This window comes from Pelodiscus sinensis, chromosome 1 (genome assembly GCF_049634645.1).
Source record: "Pelodiscus sinensis isolate JC-2024 chromosome 1, ASM4963464v1, whole genome shotgun sequence".
In the NCBI taxonomy this organism is placed as follows: Eukaryota; Metazoa; Chordata; order Testudines; family Trionychidae; genus Pelodiscus; species Pelodiscus sinensis.
Genome location: NC_134711.1, coordinates 106507688 through 106527814, shown reverse-complemented (window position 1 = coordinate 106527814; position 20127 = coordinate 106507688). Strand labels below are relative to the sequence as shown.

General features: G+C 41.8%; 1 protein-coding gene across 10 annotated transcripts in view; it reads right to left on the bottom strand.

Moving 5' to 3' along the window:
- The window catches only part of CAPRIN2 (caprin family member 2), a 79458-nt gene that overhangs the window by 26695 nt on the left and 32636 nt on the right, over positions 1-20127 (bottom strand). For 6 of the 10 annotated variants that reach the window (XM_075940655.1, XM_075940633.1, XM_075940652.1 and 3 more), the window contains exons 7-15: positions 19256-19420; positions 17359-17402; positions 14107-15120; positions 13326-13367; positions 12881-13000; positions 7428-7559; positions 7153-7228; positions 6200-6255; positions 3636-3746 (exon numbers count right to left, since the gene is read on the bottom strand). In XM_075940655.1, coding sequence (XP_075796770.1) covers positions 3636-3746; positions 6200-6255; positions 7153-7228; positions 7428-7559; positions 12881-13000; positions 13326-13367; positions 14107-15120; positions 17359-17402; positions 19256-19420 — 1760 coding nt within the window. The remainder of the gene's footprint in view (positions 1-3635; positions 3747-6199; positions 6256-7152; positions 7229-7427; positions 7560-12880; positions 13001-13325; positions 13368-14106; positions 15121-17358; positions 17403-19255; positions 19421-20127) is intronic. The other 4 variants (XM_014579704.3, XM_014579705.3, XM_014579709.3 and 1 more) reach the window with 2 other exon arrangements.

The following is a 20127-nucleotide window of genomic DNA, read 5'->3' as shown; positions in this document are numbered from 1 at the left end:
TCGGTGCATGTGGTGAGGACACACCTATGTTGAATGGATGTGAGCAAGCCCTAGAACAGTGTCTCAAGCTTTTTTTATATAAAGTACCCCTATTTCAAAAAAAAAAGTACCCCCACTACCTACAGTTTTCAGACAATTTTTTTCTACCATTGGAACACATTTGTTTAAGCAACTTAATCATAACTGGGTGGGTGATGACATTTTTGCGTATAAGTTAAAAAATAGTAAAGTGCTGTAAAACTTAACACAAAAATTCAGTTCTCCAAATTTCAGTTGTGTTGACGTACTCCCAGACTTCGAGTACCCCTAAGGGTACTCGTACCACTGGTTGAGAAACATGGCCCTAGAAGAACGACTGCAATTTACACATGTTCAATAAAGGCTTCATAGTTCAACCAAGGTTGCCAAGGATTCTACTCTCATTGCAGTTTATATTAAACTCCTGTTAATCTAGAAACTGCATGCAAATCAAAGACACTGAGCATACTTCCTAGCTCCCGGCTGCTGTAGGCCAGGGTGCCTGCCTGTCCTATCAATAACCCCCTTTTGCTACCCAGACAATGTGGGATGAAGCAACTTGACTTGAAAGCTCAAGGAACAAGGGGCACGGAAGAGTAGACTGAGGAAAGGCAGGCAGGGGGGACTGGATTGATTGGCAAGGGGAAAGGAAAATTGAGCAGAGGGACTGATTGAGGCAATAGGAGAGGAGGCTAGAACAAGCTAAGTAAGGAGTCTTGGACTAGGAAGTCAGAAGGCAAGGAAGATGTGAGTGGGACAAGGAGCCAAGGATGCATAAGAGAAGACTGGCACAGCATCAAGCTTGGGGGTACAAGCAGAACAGTGATAGCACACCTCCAGAGGTCATAATAGAACATAAGACTGTCCAGTCTCAACATTCCTGTGTCAGATATCCATGAAAACCCTATAGAAAAAAGTGTGCACCTAGTCATCCTTTTGGGATAGCTGTAGTAGTTCACATAGAATGACAGCCTATCAGTTTCTGAAGTTGCAGAGGTCAGTGTGGTGGATCTAAAGACTGCAACCCTTATGATGAACCATACAGGTGTCCATATGATGCCACTGAGAATAAACTAAATATTCTTTAAAAAGCCATTGGATAAACTGAACACAAACTAGGTTAAGAGTAAGACTGAGGTTGCAGAGTCAAGCATTCAAGAAATGCCAAAATTAGAATGGCTGGTACAAGCTACATTTGGCCTAGTTGCACACATGAATTATAATAGTGTTTAATTACATTCCCCCCCCCCACACACAGGACTTCTGCCTAATTCAGTCTATAGGGTAGGTCAGCAATGGCAATGAATCAGGGCTGCGTACTTGTGATTATCTTTAGGACCCTTGCCTCATTTGTTGCACACATCCAAAGTTTAGTAGGAAATGAGAACAGTGAACTGCAGGAAGAGAAAGGATGGTCTCCTGGTTCAGGGTAGAATTCAGCTGTCTTGAGAACTGGGTGCTATTCCTGTCTGCCACAGATTTATGTAACAGGACAAAATCATTAAAACCAAGCTTTTCATGAGTGGTCACTAGATATGGGATCCTCATTCTCTGTAGGCATGACTTGAGACCAAGGACTAGGGGCATCAAGTTAAGGTTTGTTGTCCATACAACCTTAATTCTGGCATTTCCTACCTTGAATCAAGCTGGAATCAAGGCAAGACACAGGGAGGGCAACTAGTCTTGGTACTTAGAAGTACCTGTAAGCAATTGAGTGGAGTCAATGGCTTTAAAAAAAGGACTTCACAACTTAAATGTTCTTGCTAATGTAGTTTGTGTGCAAGAGAAGCCTCCAGAAAAGCAATGACAAAAATAGCTTATGAGCAAGCTAAACCTCTTACCTATCCTGATTAGGACAGTTTGTACACATTTGCAGAGATGCATTAAGAGGACAGGCCTGGTCAAGAATTAAGCAAACAGTAACGAGTAGTAACAAGGTTTAACACTATTTCCTTATACCAATTAGAATTATTTGATGGCACCTAACTCTGCATTACAGCTTAGCAATGGAAGTGTGATAACTACCCTCCTATGTTACTTTGGAAAGTGTACAGTGTACACTGATGAGCCATCTAGTCTGCCCTAAATGAAAATTTAGGTAGTTCTCATAACAGCATGAGGGTTGGATGTTAAGTCCAATGGAAGAAACTAACTTTCAAGCACACAACTTCATTTAGCAAAAATAAAAATAAAAAATAAAGTTGAAAGTTTTTGTAACTACAGGCAGTCCCCGGGTTACGTACAAAATAGGGACTGTAGGTTTGTTCTTAAGTTGAATCTGTATATAAGTCGGAACTGGCGTCAGCTGCTGCTGAAACTGATCAGTTTCAACCGCGGCTGAATCTGGATGCCAGTTCTGACTTACATAAAGATTCAACTTAAGAAACCCAGGCATCCCCAAGTCAGCTGCTGCTGAAACTGATCAGCAGCTGATTCCAGGAAGCCTGGGGCAGAGCAGCTGGGGTGCTGCCGGGTTGGTCTGGAGCAGCGCTGCAGGACCAACCCGGCAGCCCCCAGCTGCTCTACCCCAGGGGTAGGCAAGAAAAGCCTGGTCTGCTGGGGGGCGGGCACTAGCTGCACCCTTCCCCCCCCCCAGCAGACCAGGGAGACGGGGGTGGCAGGACCGCCCAAGTCCTCCACGGCTTTGTTCCATCTCCCTGGTCTGTTGACCTGGGAGACGCAGAGCAAAGCCGCAGAGCACACGGGCAGCGGGACAGTCCAGGCGCGCCGCAGCTGTCCCACTGCTGGCATGCTCCGAGGCTTTGCTCCCCATCTCCCTGCAGACCAGGGAGACGGGTAGCAGCTTCTCACCCTGGAGGACGGGGGCGGCGGACTGCAGCGCATCTGGGCGTCCCACCACTCCTGTCCTCCGGGGCGAGAAAAGCCCCATTCGTAACTGCGGATCCGACATAAGTCGGATCCGCGTAACTCGGGGACTGCCAGTATTCAGTTCATGCTGTAAAGCAATGCTGCTAACTCCAATAGTACATTTACTGCCAGCTGTAGAGGCCTCATACAGAACAGGCAGGCAAACTTCTCATGTTAATATTTAGGTATCTGGCCTGAAAACAAAGGGTATTCTTAATTTATTTTAGCCAGCTATTACTCAGAAAATTGATAATTTCCCTTCAAAAAGTATAACTGCCTTATTCAATGACTTCCTCATAGGTTACAGATTATAATTATAGGCTTGAAGGCAGTAGAGCATTTAAATCACAGAATTATCTCCATTGTAGCAAGTGGTAAAAATCACCATCTCCCACAATTTCTTTTGATGCTGTTAATACTTTACAACCCCCAAAAAAACACATTTGCACAATACTATGCATATGTTTGCTAGTGCTATGCTAAATACCCCTAAAACAGAGGTTGCCATAATGGTTTAGAAATTCTGCTTTTCTATGTAGGAGACCTGTGTGGTTGCTGGAATCAAGGCAAGACACAGGGAGGGCAACTAGTCTTACTACTTAGAAGTACCTGTAAGCAATTGAGTGGAGTCGATGGCTCTAAAAAAGGCCTCACCAAATGCTTTCTGCAGGAACTGAGTTATCACAGAACAGAACACAATGAAGAACAGCAAAACTCCAGCGGGAAATGTCAGTATCTTGATATTTTACCTGTGGCATCTGTGGTGTGGTAAGATCCTCTGTTTCAGACCCAGAAAGAGTATGATCAGCTGATGCTAAAGAAGTATTTGAGCCACGCCGGGTTATGGGAGCAGCAGCAAGCTAGCAGGAAGAGAAGCAACTTCAAATAAAGCTGGATTAGAGATTGAACTACTCAGAGTACTGTTGAAAAGTCTTCTGGCAGTTTTCTTAAAGCGTATGCTTTAGTTGTAGGGATTTAAGTTTTGCTAACAGTTATGCCTACTTACAGACCATTATATACTGTTCCTGACATTAGATATTGCTCTAAGCATGACACTTGCCATGTGCTATTTTTGAAAACTGGTCCTAGGGTTTTTTTTTTTCAAGTTGCTTTTAAATATATTAGCTGACCCACTTTTAAAACTTAATTGCTAGTAGTCTGAAACGATGAGTGAAATGGACATCTTTTCCTTACAGTTATTGGAGGCTGATCCTGATTACTCTTCAGACAATATTGCAATAGGCACACAAGTCAAAGTCATCTGCATCTCTCAATTATAAATTCAAGGGGGACAATGCAATCAATCTTGATTTTTGCATATTACCTAAATTAAAGCAGATCTTGTGTCATTCAGAGCCTAGGTTGTATCTCCAAGTCCATGAAGCGCCTCAACTATATGGGCAAAAAACCTGACAAATCTCTACACTCAAATAAGCTTACCCAGAAAAATGACAAAACAAGACACCCTATTGCATATGAGCCAGTACTTTTCAAAGTCATAATTCACTGACTCATCAGTCCTCATCCTCAAAGCAAACCTACACAACCGCCATCACACCACCACCAGTAACGACATCTTAAGATTAGCCTTGGAAACAAATTCATAACTGCCAGACATTAAAAGTCAGGCTCTCAGACACTTTTTATTGCTCATTACAACTCAGTCTACTGACATTCTTTGGTATCATGACTGCACAAGTGTTTATGATTCACTTAATCTGAAGTGGTTTCCTGCAGCCTGTATTAACCTCATGCTTAACTGTCACACCTAGTATTGAACTGCAACACTTATCTTTTCCAGACTTGAAGAGGAGCTCTGCAGAGCTTGTAAGCTTCTCTTTTGCCAATACAAGTTTGTCTAATAAGAGTACCCTACCCACCTTCATGATCTACTAGTTGTGCTGGCAATTGAAGGCATAATCCACATATCTTTTAAACTAAAATAGAGCTTAAAAGTTTATTTTGCTATTCTACTCACGATGGTATATAATGCTTTGAAATACAGTACGGAGCTACAGATCTGGGAGTTAGCAGAAAAGAGATGATAAAAAATGTAAAATCAAGCTCTTTACTATACTCATTTGGTAGGCTCAACAAAACTTGGTCTCATGACAGCAGTATTTTGGCATAATTTACCTATAGAGTTCTTCAGTTATTTCTGAAAGCATAATACACAAAGTCACAATTGTCTTCTTTCATAGACTTTAATCTACCCTGGAGGAAAATTCCTTCCCAACCCCAAATATGGCGATAAGCTAAACCCTAAGCATGTGGGCAAGACTCACCAGCCAGACACCCAGAAATTCTCTATAGTAACTCCTATCATCCCTCCATTGACATATTTCCCACTGAAAATGAATGGTCAATTAGTTACCAAGATCATATTCTCTCATCAACCCATCCCCTTATCATAGAATCATACAACTGGAAGAGATCTCAGAAAGTCATCAAGTCCAGCCCCCTGCTCTAGGCAGGACTAATCCCATCTAAATCAACCCGGCCAGGGCTTTGTCAAGCCGAGACTTAAACACCTCTAGGAATGGAGACTCCACTACTTCCCTAGGTAACCCATTCCAGTGCTTCACCACCCTCCTAGTGAAATAGTTTTTCCCTAATATCCAACCTGGACCTCTCCCACCATAACTTGAGACCATTGCTCCTTGTTCTGCCATCTGTCACTACTGAGAACAGCCTCTCTCCATCCTCTTTGGACCCTCCCTTCAGAAAGTTGAAGGCTGCTATCAAATCCCCCCTCACTCTTCGCTTCTGCAGACTAAACAGACCCAAGTCCCTCAGCCTCTCCTCATAAGTCATGCTCCAGCCCCCTAATCATTTTGGTTGCCCTCCGCTGGACCCTCTCCAATGCGTACGCATCTTTTTTGTAGTGGGGGGCCCAGAACTGGACACAATACTCCAGATGTGGCCTTACCAACGCCGAATAAAGGCGAATAATGACATCTCTTGATCTGCTGGCAATGCTCCTCTTAATGCATCCTAATATGCCATTAGCCTTCTTGGCTACAAGGGCACACTGTTGACTCATATCTAGCTTCCCATCCACTGTAACCCCCAGGTCCTTTTCTGCAGAACTACTACTTAACTGGTTTGTCCCCAGCTTGTAACTATGCTTGGGATTCTTCCGTCCCAAGTGCAGGACTCTACACTTGTCCTTGTTGAACCTCAGATTTCTTGCAGCCCAATCCTCCAATTTGTCTAAGTCACTCTGGACGCCTATCTCTGCCCTCCAGCGTATCTACCTCTCCCCCTAGCTTAGTGTCATCCACAAACTTGTAGAGCAGAATTTTAAGTTTACCTGTGATGGCTGTTGAAGAAAGTCATTCTGACTTGGCAGTTTCTGTTCTTTAGAAACTTTGTAAAAATAAAAAGAGGGATTAGTCAAGCATATATATCTACTTTAAATTTACGTACTGCTTCTCAGCATAATTCAAAGACCTGCCTTTCAAAAAATCTTAAATTTGGACAACTACGCTGCCCTTTCTATCTACATCACACATTAAGCACATCAGAAAACTGAATACATTAAACCTAAACTAAGTCACTCACATTTAGGAAGCGCCATTTCATCTTGTGAAGTTAAAGCTCAAAGCAGTTTCCAGCAACAGAAACACTTATGCATCTTATTCAGTAAGGTAACTGATTCAAGGAAAAAAATTACTCAAAGCTTGAACAGCAGTAAAAACAAACATTCAGATTTATTGTTGTTCCAATCCAGATTTACTGTTGTTCCATAATACCCATTACTGATTTCTCTTTTCCTGTTTTGCAATACATGGTCATCTCACACATTGAAGGGCAACAACACAGCTTTAAAGCATCAGCATAACCGGAGAGTTCTATATTAACTGTTGCAAAGACAATAAGTATGTGTAGGGATTCCATAGGCTGTCAGTTCCATTATAAAATACTGTGTTGTAGATAGGAACACAAGTACACTGTGAAGGATTGAATTATAGGTGAGCAATGAAAATACTGAGCCATATAATTTAATCATGTTTAAGTGTCAGGTTATGTAACAGTTAATCTACAATCCTACAACTAAATGCAAATTTAGGTTTCTGTAAGTGATTAGAAATTATTCTATTACCATTTAATGAAATTATAGCCCTTAAATTTAGGCACTGAAAGATTATCAGATTCTACAGAGAAATAGTTTTCCCATTATTGCTATTGGTGATACACAGCTCAGATGAAATATTGTTCCAGCCAACTTCAAGAATTCAGATTCTATTTAAAAAGTTTACCTACCTGCTGGAGTTACTGAAGGTTGTTGTGATGAACAAATAGCACTTGGTGAAGCTTTATCAACATCCAGGATGGACTCCTTCAAAAGAATATAAAGTTTGTGAAATGGGAAAAATTAGTATTGTTCAGATCAAGAGATCCAAAAAGTAAATATTCTTAGTCTGCTAAAAACTTTCAATAATTTAGCCAATGGTATCTAGCTTTACTCCGGTAACAAAATAAGTTAGTACAAATTTCCCAAAAATATTACCTGTTACTGCAGGATAAACAAGACATACCTGCATGAAGTTGTAAGTCCCTTGTATCTGAGTCATCAAATCCTGCAGTTTTTCCCTCCTTAGTATAGGATCCTTTGGAAGAGTTGAAGTAGAACAAAATTCTGCAGCTGATTGATGTCCAGGTTTAGGCACCTAATATGTAAAGTGAGGATATAAACTGATGCAGAAGGGAAACTTGCAGTAAGCAGTCTGACAAATATAAAACAAGTACTAAACTGGTTATTGGCATTTCCTGACAAGACTGGACGGACAAATTCACACAGTTTACTTAAGTCAGTTTACTGTAGTCTCTGGATCAAGCTCATTTAATACCTTGTTAAAAAATAAAGTTTGGCTGAATAATATACCTAACAAGTAACAATCAGCTTTTAGTACTACCTAAGAAAACTTTCCAGTAGGTTTATACCTCAGTTCTCTTAGTTTTATTTCAAGAATCTGAAAATTGTTCAACTTAATTTAAAAATTAAGTTGCACAATTCAAGGAATTTGGAGGTATGCTTCTTCCCACAGCCAATTAGAGTGATAAAACACTGAAATGTCCTTTTTGGGAGGTGGCATTTCCTAAGAAAAGGTTGCATGAGTACAAGTTCAGAGTTGTATGAAATACATTATACCTCTCCAAGAAAAAGGATTTTGAATGCAGCTTTTGTGAACCATTTCAGACTTGATAAGATCTTTGAGCTGTGTCATACGCAAACCAATCCACAGATTACATTCTAGCTTCTTTCCGTATCTGTGGAGTAGTTCTCCCTCACAACAGCAATCACTCCAAGAGTGGGATGGGATATTTTCAGTTAAAAAACGGGTTACATAGCAGAACCCCTTGAATATTTAGGGCTTTTAAAATTCGATACACTGCAAGAAACTATTCTTATTAGTAACTAGTGACAGTGACTAGATGAGTGGTTCTCAAACTTTTTGGCCTGTGGACCATCTAGCTCAATGCAAATCTTTCTGCAGACTATCAGATGTTAATGAGAACCCACTGTTAATTACATCCAAGCCATTTTGCTAGGGCTACAGCTGGGGGAAAATTAAAATTATTTTAACAGATTAAGCATTTTAACACTCATTAATTTATCAAACTTCATTTTAAATAAAGTAAAATATTAATTTATGTTCAACAAAAGGCTTCAATGTTTTATTTATTTATGGCAAGGGTGGGGATCTTTTTGGTTAAGGGGCCACTGACCTACAGAAAAAAAAAATCAGCTGGGGACCACACAAGCAGCAAACACTCCAAACCCCCCTCCCCATCTTCACTGATGTGGCCCCCAACTGAGACACCTCACTCCAGCCCCATGGGGTGAAGCGAAGGAACAGGGAGGAATGAGGCTCAGGACTTTCCATAGGCCAGATTTACTTTTCTGGGATACTGGAGTTAGAGGATTGTGGCCCTCTTAGGCTCTAGGGTGGGGACCAAAATGAGGGGTTCAGTGTAAGGACATTAACTAGCCATTAACTGACTAATCAAGTAGTCAATGGAATTGCCATTGACTATTTGATAGGCACTTCTGCATTCCTCCTTTGATATGTACAAGAGCTCCCACTGACTCAGGGCTGCACACGGATGCCAGCTTTGAAATGCACAAGAGTCCCAAGCCTCGGCATTTCAAAGGGGCAGCACCACACAGCTGATCCCGGGATCAGCTGCGCAGCACTGCATGTGTGGAACATAGGGTCAGCTGGGGCTCCCCAGCGGATCCCGGGTTCTACGGAAATATCGCACTTGGGGAGGGGGAAGATGGGGACTTGAAAGCAGCAGCTCCACATAGCTGAGCCTGGAATCAGCTGTGCGGAGCTGCCGCTTTCAAGTACCCCTTCTTCCCCCTATGCTGCCTCTATTAGAGGCAGCAAGGGGGGAAATCAACTAGTTGACTAGTCAACTGCCTATTCGATAAGCAAATGCTTATCGGATATTTAACTAGTATTTAACATCCCTAGTTCAGTGTATGGGACAGGGCTTCCAGCAAGTGGGATAGAGATGTGGGCAGTAGGTAAGGTGCATGAGGGGGTGAGGGGGCAAGGTCTTGGTAGGAGGTAGGGTGCAGAAGCAAGCTTCAGATAGGGCACCTGGCCAGGGTGGAGGGATCAAGACCAAGGGACTGTGCAGGAACAATGGTGAATACAGGAGCAGAGTGGGAATAGGAGTCTTGCCAGGAGGGAGGGTGCAAGAGCAAGCTGGGGGTGCACTGTCTTAGCAGGGGAGGGGGATGAGCAAAGGGGATTGGGGTGCAGGGCTCTGGGCATGAGGGGACACGCTATCTGGCTTCATGCCCCTGTTGCTCCCATTGGATGGTGGTTTGTAGAAAGCTGCTCCCTTGTAGGATTGTGCTACTAGGAGCAGGAACTGCTATAATATATTGCTACCAGCAGTAGCACAATCCTACAGGCTATTGTTCCTAAGAAAAAGGCAAATGTTTAGAATTGCTACCCATTTCAGCACTGGGGTGGAGGAGCGCTTCTATTGTCCTCTGCACTGGCTTTGTGTTAATGGCAACCAAATGGTACCTTGCCAGCACAGGAAATCCTGAGATTCCAGGTAGTTTTTCCACAACGGTACAGTGCAATGTAGGGGTGCGGTGCACTGGGCACAGCACAATACAGAACCAGTTTACACCAGCTCTTCAGTGAGGAGTGAAGGTAGGGGACAGAGTCCCTTAGTGATGCTGTTCCTTCTGGCTGCGCCTCACTCCCCCTCCCCAAACACTCCTCCATGGGAGACAGGCAGCACACTTGCCTGGCTTTTGGAGAAGTCCCGCTCTATGTGGCTGCCCTACAAAGCAGCTCTCCCCACCTTGGAAATGAAGCTGCCTGCATGGCTGAGCAGTAGGCAGAAAGGGTCCGTCCCACAAGGGAAAGGCCTCCTGGATTCTCTGGATGCTTCCCCAACCCCGATGCCCTTTATTTTTATTTTCAGATATCTGCCAGATAAACAACTTCCTCCAAAATATATCTGTCTTCTTTTGCCTTAGGTTGTAGACAATATGGTGCTTAGCAAAGTTGGGTACAAGTATATATCCATTCAAGTGACAAGACAGATATTAGAAGGCCTTACATGGTCATGTGATTTGCACTTCACCAAGCGAGTGTTCACAATTCTATAAGCTACTTTGTGTAGCAAGATGAGGGCCTGAAACAAGTCTGTGTAGCACAGGCCTGAGGCTGAGCTAACAACGGGCAAAACTTGGCTAACAAAGCAAAGCTAAGCTGTGAGCAAGAGGCAGGCTCCTGCCCACAGAACTTGGCACGGTCAGGGCTGAGTGCGCAAAACACTCATTGTTAATAGGCCCGGGTGTAGAACAGTAATTAGTACTGATAAGTTGAAAGCACATTCCAAAAGGATGGTACCTCCAACTCATTAAGACCTTGGTATCCACACTCCCCCACAGATAACGGCCCAGGTCCAGGAAAGGGTCTAACATCACAGTATAATGCAGGCATGTCCAAAGTCCGGCCCGCGGGCCAATTGCGGCCCGTGTTGCGGTTTAATACGGCCCCACACGTAATTTGGCAATATCTATCTTTTATGGCCTCCAACGAATCCATATGTATGAGATGAATACATTGTAAAATCTCAGTTAATGTCAGTTGGTCTAAATCAGTTATAAATATATTTGGACACAACATGTATACTTGGTGTTATGTTCCTGTTCATATTTTTTGAACTTAAAAGTTGACAGACAACCTTTATTACCAATAATATGTACTTTACAATGTTCCTGACATATTTCAGCTTCCTGGATTTTTTTTTCATCTGGCCTTCAGATATGAAAGGCAGAGTGATTTAACACCTGTTTAGATTTGTCATCCATGTGACGAAATGAAAAGTATGCCGTTTGCAATAAACTTTGCATAAAATAGTTAATTTGCATTTAATTTTAATGGTTCAAAGAATGTCAGGCAAAATGGTCGGCCCTCACGCATGTTCACTTCATCAAATCTGGCCCTCTGAAAAAAGTTTGGACACCCCTGGTATAATGGATAGAGATGTTTTAATCAAACCACAAGGTGTGGGGCAATGGGTGGTCTCCAAGTAGTATCAAAGGGTGGCAACCTGACAGGTCAGGAGTAACATGTAACTTGTTTGTACCTATATATAAAAGCGATGTCCTGGAGGGGCAGTGAGACCTCCCATTGATTGAGTCCATTGTTATAAGGTAAATATGTAGTGGTTTTGTCACATCTAATGACAACTATTACTGTACTTCATTTAAGGATTGAAGCTCCCCAGACAGGTTTATCATCTGATTTGGGGGCTCTTAGTCTGTGTTGACTAATTGCACATTGAGCATACAAGCATGCAGCCTTCTGGTTCTCATCACTGATGGAGCAGACCACCTGTCAGGACACCACAACAGTAAATCTTGACCTTACTACACTTTGTAGTAATAAAGTGAGCATAAGCAGTGCTCCAGACCACCACCACCATGGAAGTGGCTAGAAGAAAATTTGGCAGAAAGGTTCACATCCCCATGTGACCATAATAGTTCTGAGTAGCAGGCTGGACAAAGCTAAGTTGTGCCTCAGTTTTACAGGTTTTTAACTTACTATGTGGGTCTGCTTCTGCAGACAACCAATGTTTTCAGCTATCTTACTTCTTCGAACCCTATCAACCTAATTACTTGTAACATATCATTAAACAAGTTTCAAGGTTAAAATATGTGCAGTCTCCTAAACAAGAGAAAGTTGGATACTGCTATATGATTCCAACTCTCCAATAAGCTCAAAAATTTAGACTAGATATCCTTGGAAACAAACCTCATACACTTCCCCTGAACATGAGTTACCAAAAGTTTAGAGTAAGACTTACTACTCTTTGTGCCTACCCTCAGTGTAAAGACACACAGTAAAGGCCCACAGTGTTTTAAAAAGAGCTTCCCCATGGTGTTCAACTCTCACTATTGCTCTACAAATGGATAGCAATACTAATTGAGAACTTACCTGTTAAGTGTAGGTGAACTAAAATACACCAGAGCCAAACCTAACAAGGGGTCTATTAGACATGCACTCTAAACATAGGCACACAAGCCACAGCTTTCTATTTTATCCTCTTCATCCTCAATGCTGCTTAATCAGCCTGTACAGCTTCATACTATGAGCCAGACTGAATTGTGTCCATACTCTTACTTTATGGACCTGCCACCACTGTTTTAAGTATTCACTTCTAAAATTAACAGGAATGCTATCAACAGAGTCAGCATTTTATCTGTAAAAAAAAAAATCACTCTTTGTAATGCAGTTTGACAATACACACAAGTCTGTGGAAACTCCAGTACAGCAGGTTAAAGTGATGTGGAAATTAACTCCCTGCTCCACATAGCAAGACTGAAGAACTAGATACAAGCATGCTTCATTAAATACTACACAAACATTCAATGCTGCATAAAGACCAATTTTTGTGCACTACAAGTATGTGACTGATTTTAGTTTTATATGTCTGACTAGCACACCTGTACATGGTTTTGGAGACTCCTAGGTAGTTTAAAACTTTCTCCAGCTGATTGGAGGACCTCCTTTTTTCTTACTGCATCAAAGCCATGTCCACCATTTAATCCATCTGTTTTTCCATCCTATATAAAGTAAGAGGCCCATCTGATTAGGAAGCATCTCAAAGCATAAGCTTTAGAAACCAAACATTGCTCTGAACTATTAACAAAATGCCAAGTTATGCACATAGCTATGAACACTAGAGCCATTAATGTTTTGAACCATTTAACAGTATGTCATTAAAAAGCCAGCCTCTCTCCTCCCATAGTAACAATACCAGTGAAAGCATGCAATTTTACAATATACCTCAGTGATAAGTGTTCCTGAAGACCAATTTAATTGTGTGTACATGCTTTGCTAAATAACCTTATTCCCATTCTTTATCACCCACTGTTTTACGTTACCCACTCGTTTCACGTCAGATTCATGCTTCTGTCTGCGCTCCCGTCTCTAGATACAAGAGCATCCACTTTTCAATAGTGTGTCACATTACATTGATTGTCCATCTAATCTAGTAATTTTGAAGTGGTTTTAAAACAAATGAAGGTGGGCTGGACAAATACCTGTGCACAAGTCTAAACTTGATTTTTATTATGCATTTAATATACCAATTTCTCCAAGCTGTTACAGTTAGCAACTTGTGTACACAGTTGGGGAAGAGTAAGAAGAAATGTAAAAATTAAGCTGGCCTATAATTAGATCCTGCAATACCTCACATTCTCTATACTAAACCAAACTGATCAAATAAATACAGATTGAGACACTATTTTATAGTTAAAACTCTAAACTCGTTACTGAAGCACAATTTGTTCATAATTCCTAAGTATTTTATCCTTGGCTGAGAGAGTCATACCTGCTTTATGGTGTTAATGGAAATCAACATTTGCAGAGCTATCAACTGCAGAAGAGCTAAATGAATTCTATTTTGTCTTATGCAAAAATGTAATTTTCATTTGAGTCCCAAATGCAGTATTACTGGGGTTGATGCATGAAGCAAGAAGAGCATTTTGCTTTTCAGATACATGGAGTTTTGTGATATCAGTTAAAATCTGAGTAACCTACTCAGGAGTAACATGACGAGTACAAAACTCCAGAATGCAACTCACAAATTCTCTGGCTACTGTATTACTTAGGTTTGAAATACCTGTATCATAATAAGCTTAGAGTCTTACTGCATATGCCAACTCACATCTTTGGGTTCCACATCAAACTTCTTCGGCCCAATCTGCTCCTTTGGCCCAAAACTTCCAACTGCCCAGGACTTGGGAGTATTCTGTAACTGCTGCAATGAGGCTGGCTGCTGCCTGTCAGATGTTTCCCAAGCTTTTGGAGAGTCCAGCTTCTTTTGGTCTGTCTCCTCCCTAACACGTTTGTCCCAGGATTTCACAGGTTCCTGCTTCTTTTGTTCTGGTTCCTCCCTGACACGTGGTTCCCAAGGCTTCACAGGTTCCTGCTTCTTTTGTTCTGGTTCCTCCCTGACACGTGGTTCCCAAGGCTTCACAGGTTCCTGCTTCTTTTGTTCTGGTTCCTCCCTGACACGTGGTTCCCAAGGCTTCACAGGTTCCTGCTTCTTTTGTTCTGGTTCCTCCCTGACACGTGGTTCCCAAGGTTTTACGGGTTCCTGCTTCTTTCGTTCTGGTTCCTCTCTACTTTGGGTTACCCAAGACCTTGGAGATTCTTGCTTTTGATCTGTCTCTTCCTGAACTTTTGTAACCCAAGGTTTTGGAGACTCCTGTCTCTTTTGTGCCTGCTCTTCCTGAACTTTTGTTGCCCAAAGTCTGGGAGATTCCTGCTTCCTCTGTTCCTGCTCTTCCCGAACTTTTGTTATCCAAGGTTTTGGGGAATCCTGCTGCTCCCTAACATGTAATACCCAAGGCTTTGGAGTCTCCTGCTTTTTCTGTACATCCTTAACACTGGTTTCCCAGGGCTTTGAAGATTCCTGCTTCTGCCCCTCCTCTTCCTTAACACAAGCTTCCCAGAGCTTTGGAGATTCCTGCTTCTGCTCCTGATGCCTAACACAAGATTCCCAAGGCTTTAAAGATTCCTGCTTCTGCTTCTTCTGTTCTTGTTCTTCTATATCAACAAGCATTTCCCAGGATTTTGGAGGTTCTTGCTTTCTAGTGTACTCTGCTTCCCAAGGTTTGCTTTCTTCGGGCTTCTTGATAGAGCATTCTACTTCAGGCAAATAGCGCCTGTTGAGAAACTACACAGACCAAAGAAGTTTAGAGGATCCTAAGAAAAACTGAGAAACTCTAGTGGCAAAGTTAAACCCAACAACTTTGTTAGGTCACTCAACTACAGACAACACAGGAAACCAGTTTAAGAACTGCTTGGTTCCTGTACTTAGTGACATGATTTTATCCTATAATATTGTAGGCATGAATAATTACTTTTTGGCATGCTGCAAAGGAGCATCACAATTAACTGAACCCAAACATCTAGAACAGTGATGGGCAACCAGGACTACTGAATGGGTCACTTGAGTGGCACCATCTCAGTGGGCTGCAGTGGTGGGCAATCTGAAGATCACTGGGGTTCCACTTGCAGCTCCTCCTAAATGCCTCTTGTACACTGGGGCCCCACACTTTCTACTCCTCCCCCTCTCCCAGCACTTTCAGGGCTCATCTAGGACTACACAAAAGTGTCCAAAAAGGATATGCAAATTCCAATTTTTCAAAAGCTCTCAAAATGAGGTTTATATGGCTTTTCGAAAAAGGGGGAGTTGCCCAAAAAATGCGTCTTTACTGAAAGCTCTATCAGAAGATATGCAAATTCCTTTCAACACTTTAGTAGAGTCTAGATGAGCCCTCAGAGCACCCTGAATCTGCTCATTTGTGTTCTAGCCCCACTCCAGCAGCTATTTGCAGCTGTTCAAACTCTGGGAGGGCGAAAGAAAAGTAGTAATTGTGGGGCTCCAGTGCCCCAGTGCACAAGAGACACATGAGGGAATGGGGCAGAAGGGGAACCCCAGTGGGCCACAAAGTTGCCCACCACTGATCAAGAAACATGCCCAAATTGAGTAACCTCAACCTTGTTGTTCTTAGCATGGCCCTTCCTCTTTCTCTATTATCCACAACCATGCCATGTCTAAGCTTTAATTGTAATTTCTACATGGTATGGATCACATCTTGTACAATGCATAACACGTCTTAATGTGAGTATTACGAATACTATTTCTTCCATTGAAGAGCAAAAAAATATGAACAATCTTGCTCTTGGCTTATTTGAGCGCAGCAAACCTCTAAACAAACTAGTTCTTCCTAAACAACGAGTTGTGTGTGCACGCTTTATTATAACTATATAAGCTTTCATTGGCAAAACCCACTTCCTCAGATGAATCAGTGGAGAAAAAAGGGGGGGGGGGGACCTTATTTACTGGAAGCTCTGATCATAGCTAATAACCAATCTTAGAGAATGTTTTTTTAATCACTGCCACTAGTGACAGCACATTCCTGCTCAAGGAGCCATGAACTTAGATTATTATAAACTGGAAGTAGCTTGCAGAGATTATGCTATTGTAAGCCTATGGGACAGTAAAATTATTGTACGGTGATATCACTTACTGGCTGCATTCTGGCTGCTTAAGTTACAGTACAAATTTGAAGTGTACACTGGCTGGACAGAGCCTAGAAGACTAAATTTAAAGTATAAATATCTTATGTGCTATCCTACTTCTAGTGGAATGTTTGGGAGATTGGGACACCTATATTTTGCATAAGATTGGATATTTCCAGTTGCTTGATTTCAAGCTGCCAAAAAGATCCAGAAAGCTTCTGCTTTATGCTGTTACTCTGATACATGAGAGCAGCCTAGTAGCTCTGAAGCAGATAAAGGATGTGAGAGCCTGTTGAGCTAAACTATAGCAATTTTTACTGTATCAATTATTAACTAAGCCAACATGTAGGGATCCTTACTTTAGTTTGACAAAGCCCGAACACCATTCTTAACTATGCTATAGTGTTAAATCTAGACAGCGTAAAAGTTTGAGCCTAACTTTTTAGAAGACACCTTTACTTATAATTGTGTATTGTCTGATGCAATACTAGAGAATCCATCTTCTGATGGATCAGTCTACACAATCTGATCCTTAGTTTTCACCACTGAATTTATAAAAAGTCACCCAATGGGTCAGCAAATTAAGCCATTCCCACTCATATCTAGCAGAGTTACATTCCACTCCATATATTCCTTGAATGTCAATGTCCCTGTGAATTAAGGCTAAAAGATTTACTTGTGTCTACTTTGGAAGTAGCATATCTAGACCACTGTTAGTCCAGCAAACTTTAAGATCTGGCAACATTTTAGCCAATTCGTAAACTGCTTCTAGAATATCGGAATCAGTATTAGTATACAAGTCTTAAAAGAAGTTATCATCCAGAGGTATAGCTAAACACAACTGTATGCTTTCTATCAAACAGGTAGTTAAAATTATGTATTTTACCTCTTGTGGCTGTATCTCAGCCTGCAAAAGCTTCATCAGGGGTTCTAGGAAAAAGGATTAAAGTAATTTGCTTCATATTACATAAATAAGCACAAAACCTTTTAGTGACCCCACCAAGTCCCTAAAAAACAAACAACATGACAATGAATTAGTTAACTCACTTAAATTGGTGACCTAAAAGGATTCTCTCAAACATTCATAATGTACATACTACAGGTTGAACCTCTCCAGTCTGGTACCCTCAGGACCTGACTGGTTCCATACCAGATAATTTTCTGGACCACAGGCAGATCAATATTGCCTAGCAGCATTACCAACACTTCCACTAATTACTAGGCTATTTGAGGACATTTAGGGGTAAATTAGAGCTAAACAGCAGGGAACACTGAGAATTAGGATTGATATCTAAACAAGCTTTATGGGGCCACAGGAAACTTAGCCACACCTACGAAAAGTGGAAATCAAGCTAACAAATCATTCTGAACAACACAGCTACATCTAGACTGGCATGATTTTCCATTAAAAGCATTTGCGGAAAAGTGTGTCTAGATTGGCAAGGACGCTTTTCCACAAAAGCGCTTTTTGCGGAAAAGTGTCCGTGCCAATCTAGACACGGTTTTGCACAAGAAAGCCCCAATTGCCATTTTCGCGATCGGGGCTTTTTTGCGCAAAACAATACAGCTTTGTCTACACTGGCCCTCTTGTGCAGGGCTTTTGCCCGAATAGGAGAAGCATAGCATTTCCGCAAGAACACTGACAATCTTACATGAGATCAGTGTTCTTGCGGAAATTCAAGCTACCAGTGTAGACAGCAGACAAGTTTTTCCGCAAAAGCAAAAACTTGCCAGTCTAGACGCAGCCCAGATGTTTTGTGACCAGACTTATGGATTAGAGGGATTCAACCTGTACATGAAATGTCCTTAAAGCTTAGGTCTTGCCAAACTTAGATTTTTACAAAAGCGTAAAAGGTACTGCAAGGGAATGTTTTTTCTGAACCTATAAACCCAAACACTCAAGTGACATTTACCACAACAATCATTTCCCACAGCTTGAACAATGAGGTAGAGAAAGAGCAGATTTCATACTAGGGATGTTAAATTTCAATTAATTGACTAATCAAATAGTTGACTATTCAATTAGTCAATAAGGGTGCTTCTGCCTCTGAAGTGTAGCAAAAGGCCCAGGGCTGTTGCTACACTTCAAAGATGAAAGCACTGTGGGGAGCACTGGACCAAAGGAGCAGTCTCCCACTGGCCCCCTATGTTCCCCATAGCATTTCAAAGCAGCAGTGTCACGTGGAGCCCAGAGTCAGCTAGGGATTACCCCAGGCTCCATGCAGCTCTGCCATTTGGAAACTCAGCCGGGGGGGGGCTCAGTGGCAGGCTCCACACAGCTTTTCAAAGTGGCAACACCACAGAGCAGCAGGGGAGCACCCAGCTAATCCCAGACTGCACTGCTGCTTTGAAATGCTGCATGCAGACTGGACTCCCCAGCCGGCCCCGGGCTCCTTGCAGCACTGCAGCTTTGAAGCCCCCCCCCCCCGCCGCCGCTTCTGATAGTCACGATAGTGTGTTGACTATCCGATAAGTATCATGGGTATTAAATAGCTTAAACTGAATTTTTGATTCAGTGCAATACTAATAGAGAAGCTACTCTTACGGATGTTAGGTGTTCAAACCAATACCAACTCTTCAGTTTTGGGCAGTATATTTCACTGATATTCCAACTGAAATTATATGTAATATAATACAAAAAAATCACTGGTATAAGTAGCTGCATACTTGCAGAATCATTAAGTTTATAAAACCAAGCCATCCAACATCTTTGAACACTCAGATGTTTGAGAAGCTTATCTTCTACATGGATCAGGAACTCTATTTGGAAATATATATTCAACCTGGTTCTTTGACAGACTCTCCTTTTGGCAACTGTCTTGTTCTCTCCGATTTTTTCCCTAGTTCCTCTTCCAGTTCCTCTTTCAGTTGCATATGGCGAGGCGTCGGAATATTTTCAAAATACCCAGAATTTAAGAGTTTGGATAACAATTCCTTCATATGTTTATCTGAAGAGTAAAATAAAAAACATGATATTCAAGTTGGACATTAAGAAGTGATAACACCTTACAGTTTGATGATGGGCTGTTGGAAGCTTCAAGAAGATACATATCCCTCTACCTCATGCCTGGAGAAGTTTGTCCAATATTACCTCTGAATGACTTTCCTTTAATATTCTCTAGGCCTTGTAGTTAGCTTTCAGTATAAATACATCACTGACAACTTCCATACATCTAAACTAATCATAAGTAACAATGTGCTTTCAGTGGACAGCTTACATACCCCTTTTCTGGCAATTCAGAGGATCTCCGACACCCTATGTACCACATGCCCTCTGCAAGTTAGCATCAGGAGTTCCCTGGTTTAGTTAGATTTATCTAGGTAACAGTAGATTAGGTGAGGTTATGGACTAAGATTGGACCAAGAACACAGAATTGCTTAGTATCAAAAACTGAACTTCATGAAGGACTGGTGCACAGCAGTCAGATACAAGCAATGAAATAAGAGCAAAGTAACAGGAAAGCCATTTAAATCTGCGCAAGTCCAAGAAGATTCTGTGCTTTAGTGTCTACTGAAGGGGACAAGAATAAGGAAGAGGACCGCCAGCAATATTATCTATGCAAGAACTTGTTGGGCTATAGATATAAATCAAGAAGCAGTTTCCCTTTGTTCTGTTCTTCCTGAAGTTCATCTAGGACTGAATAAAAATGTGTGG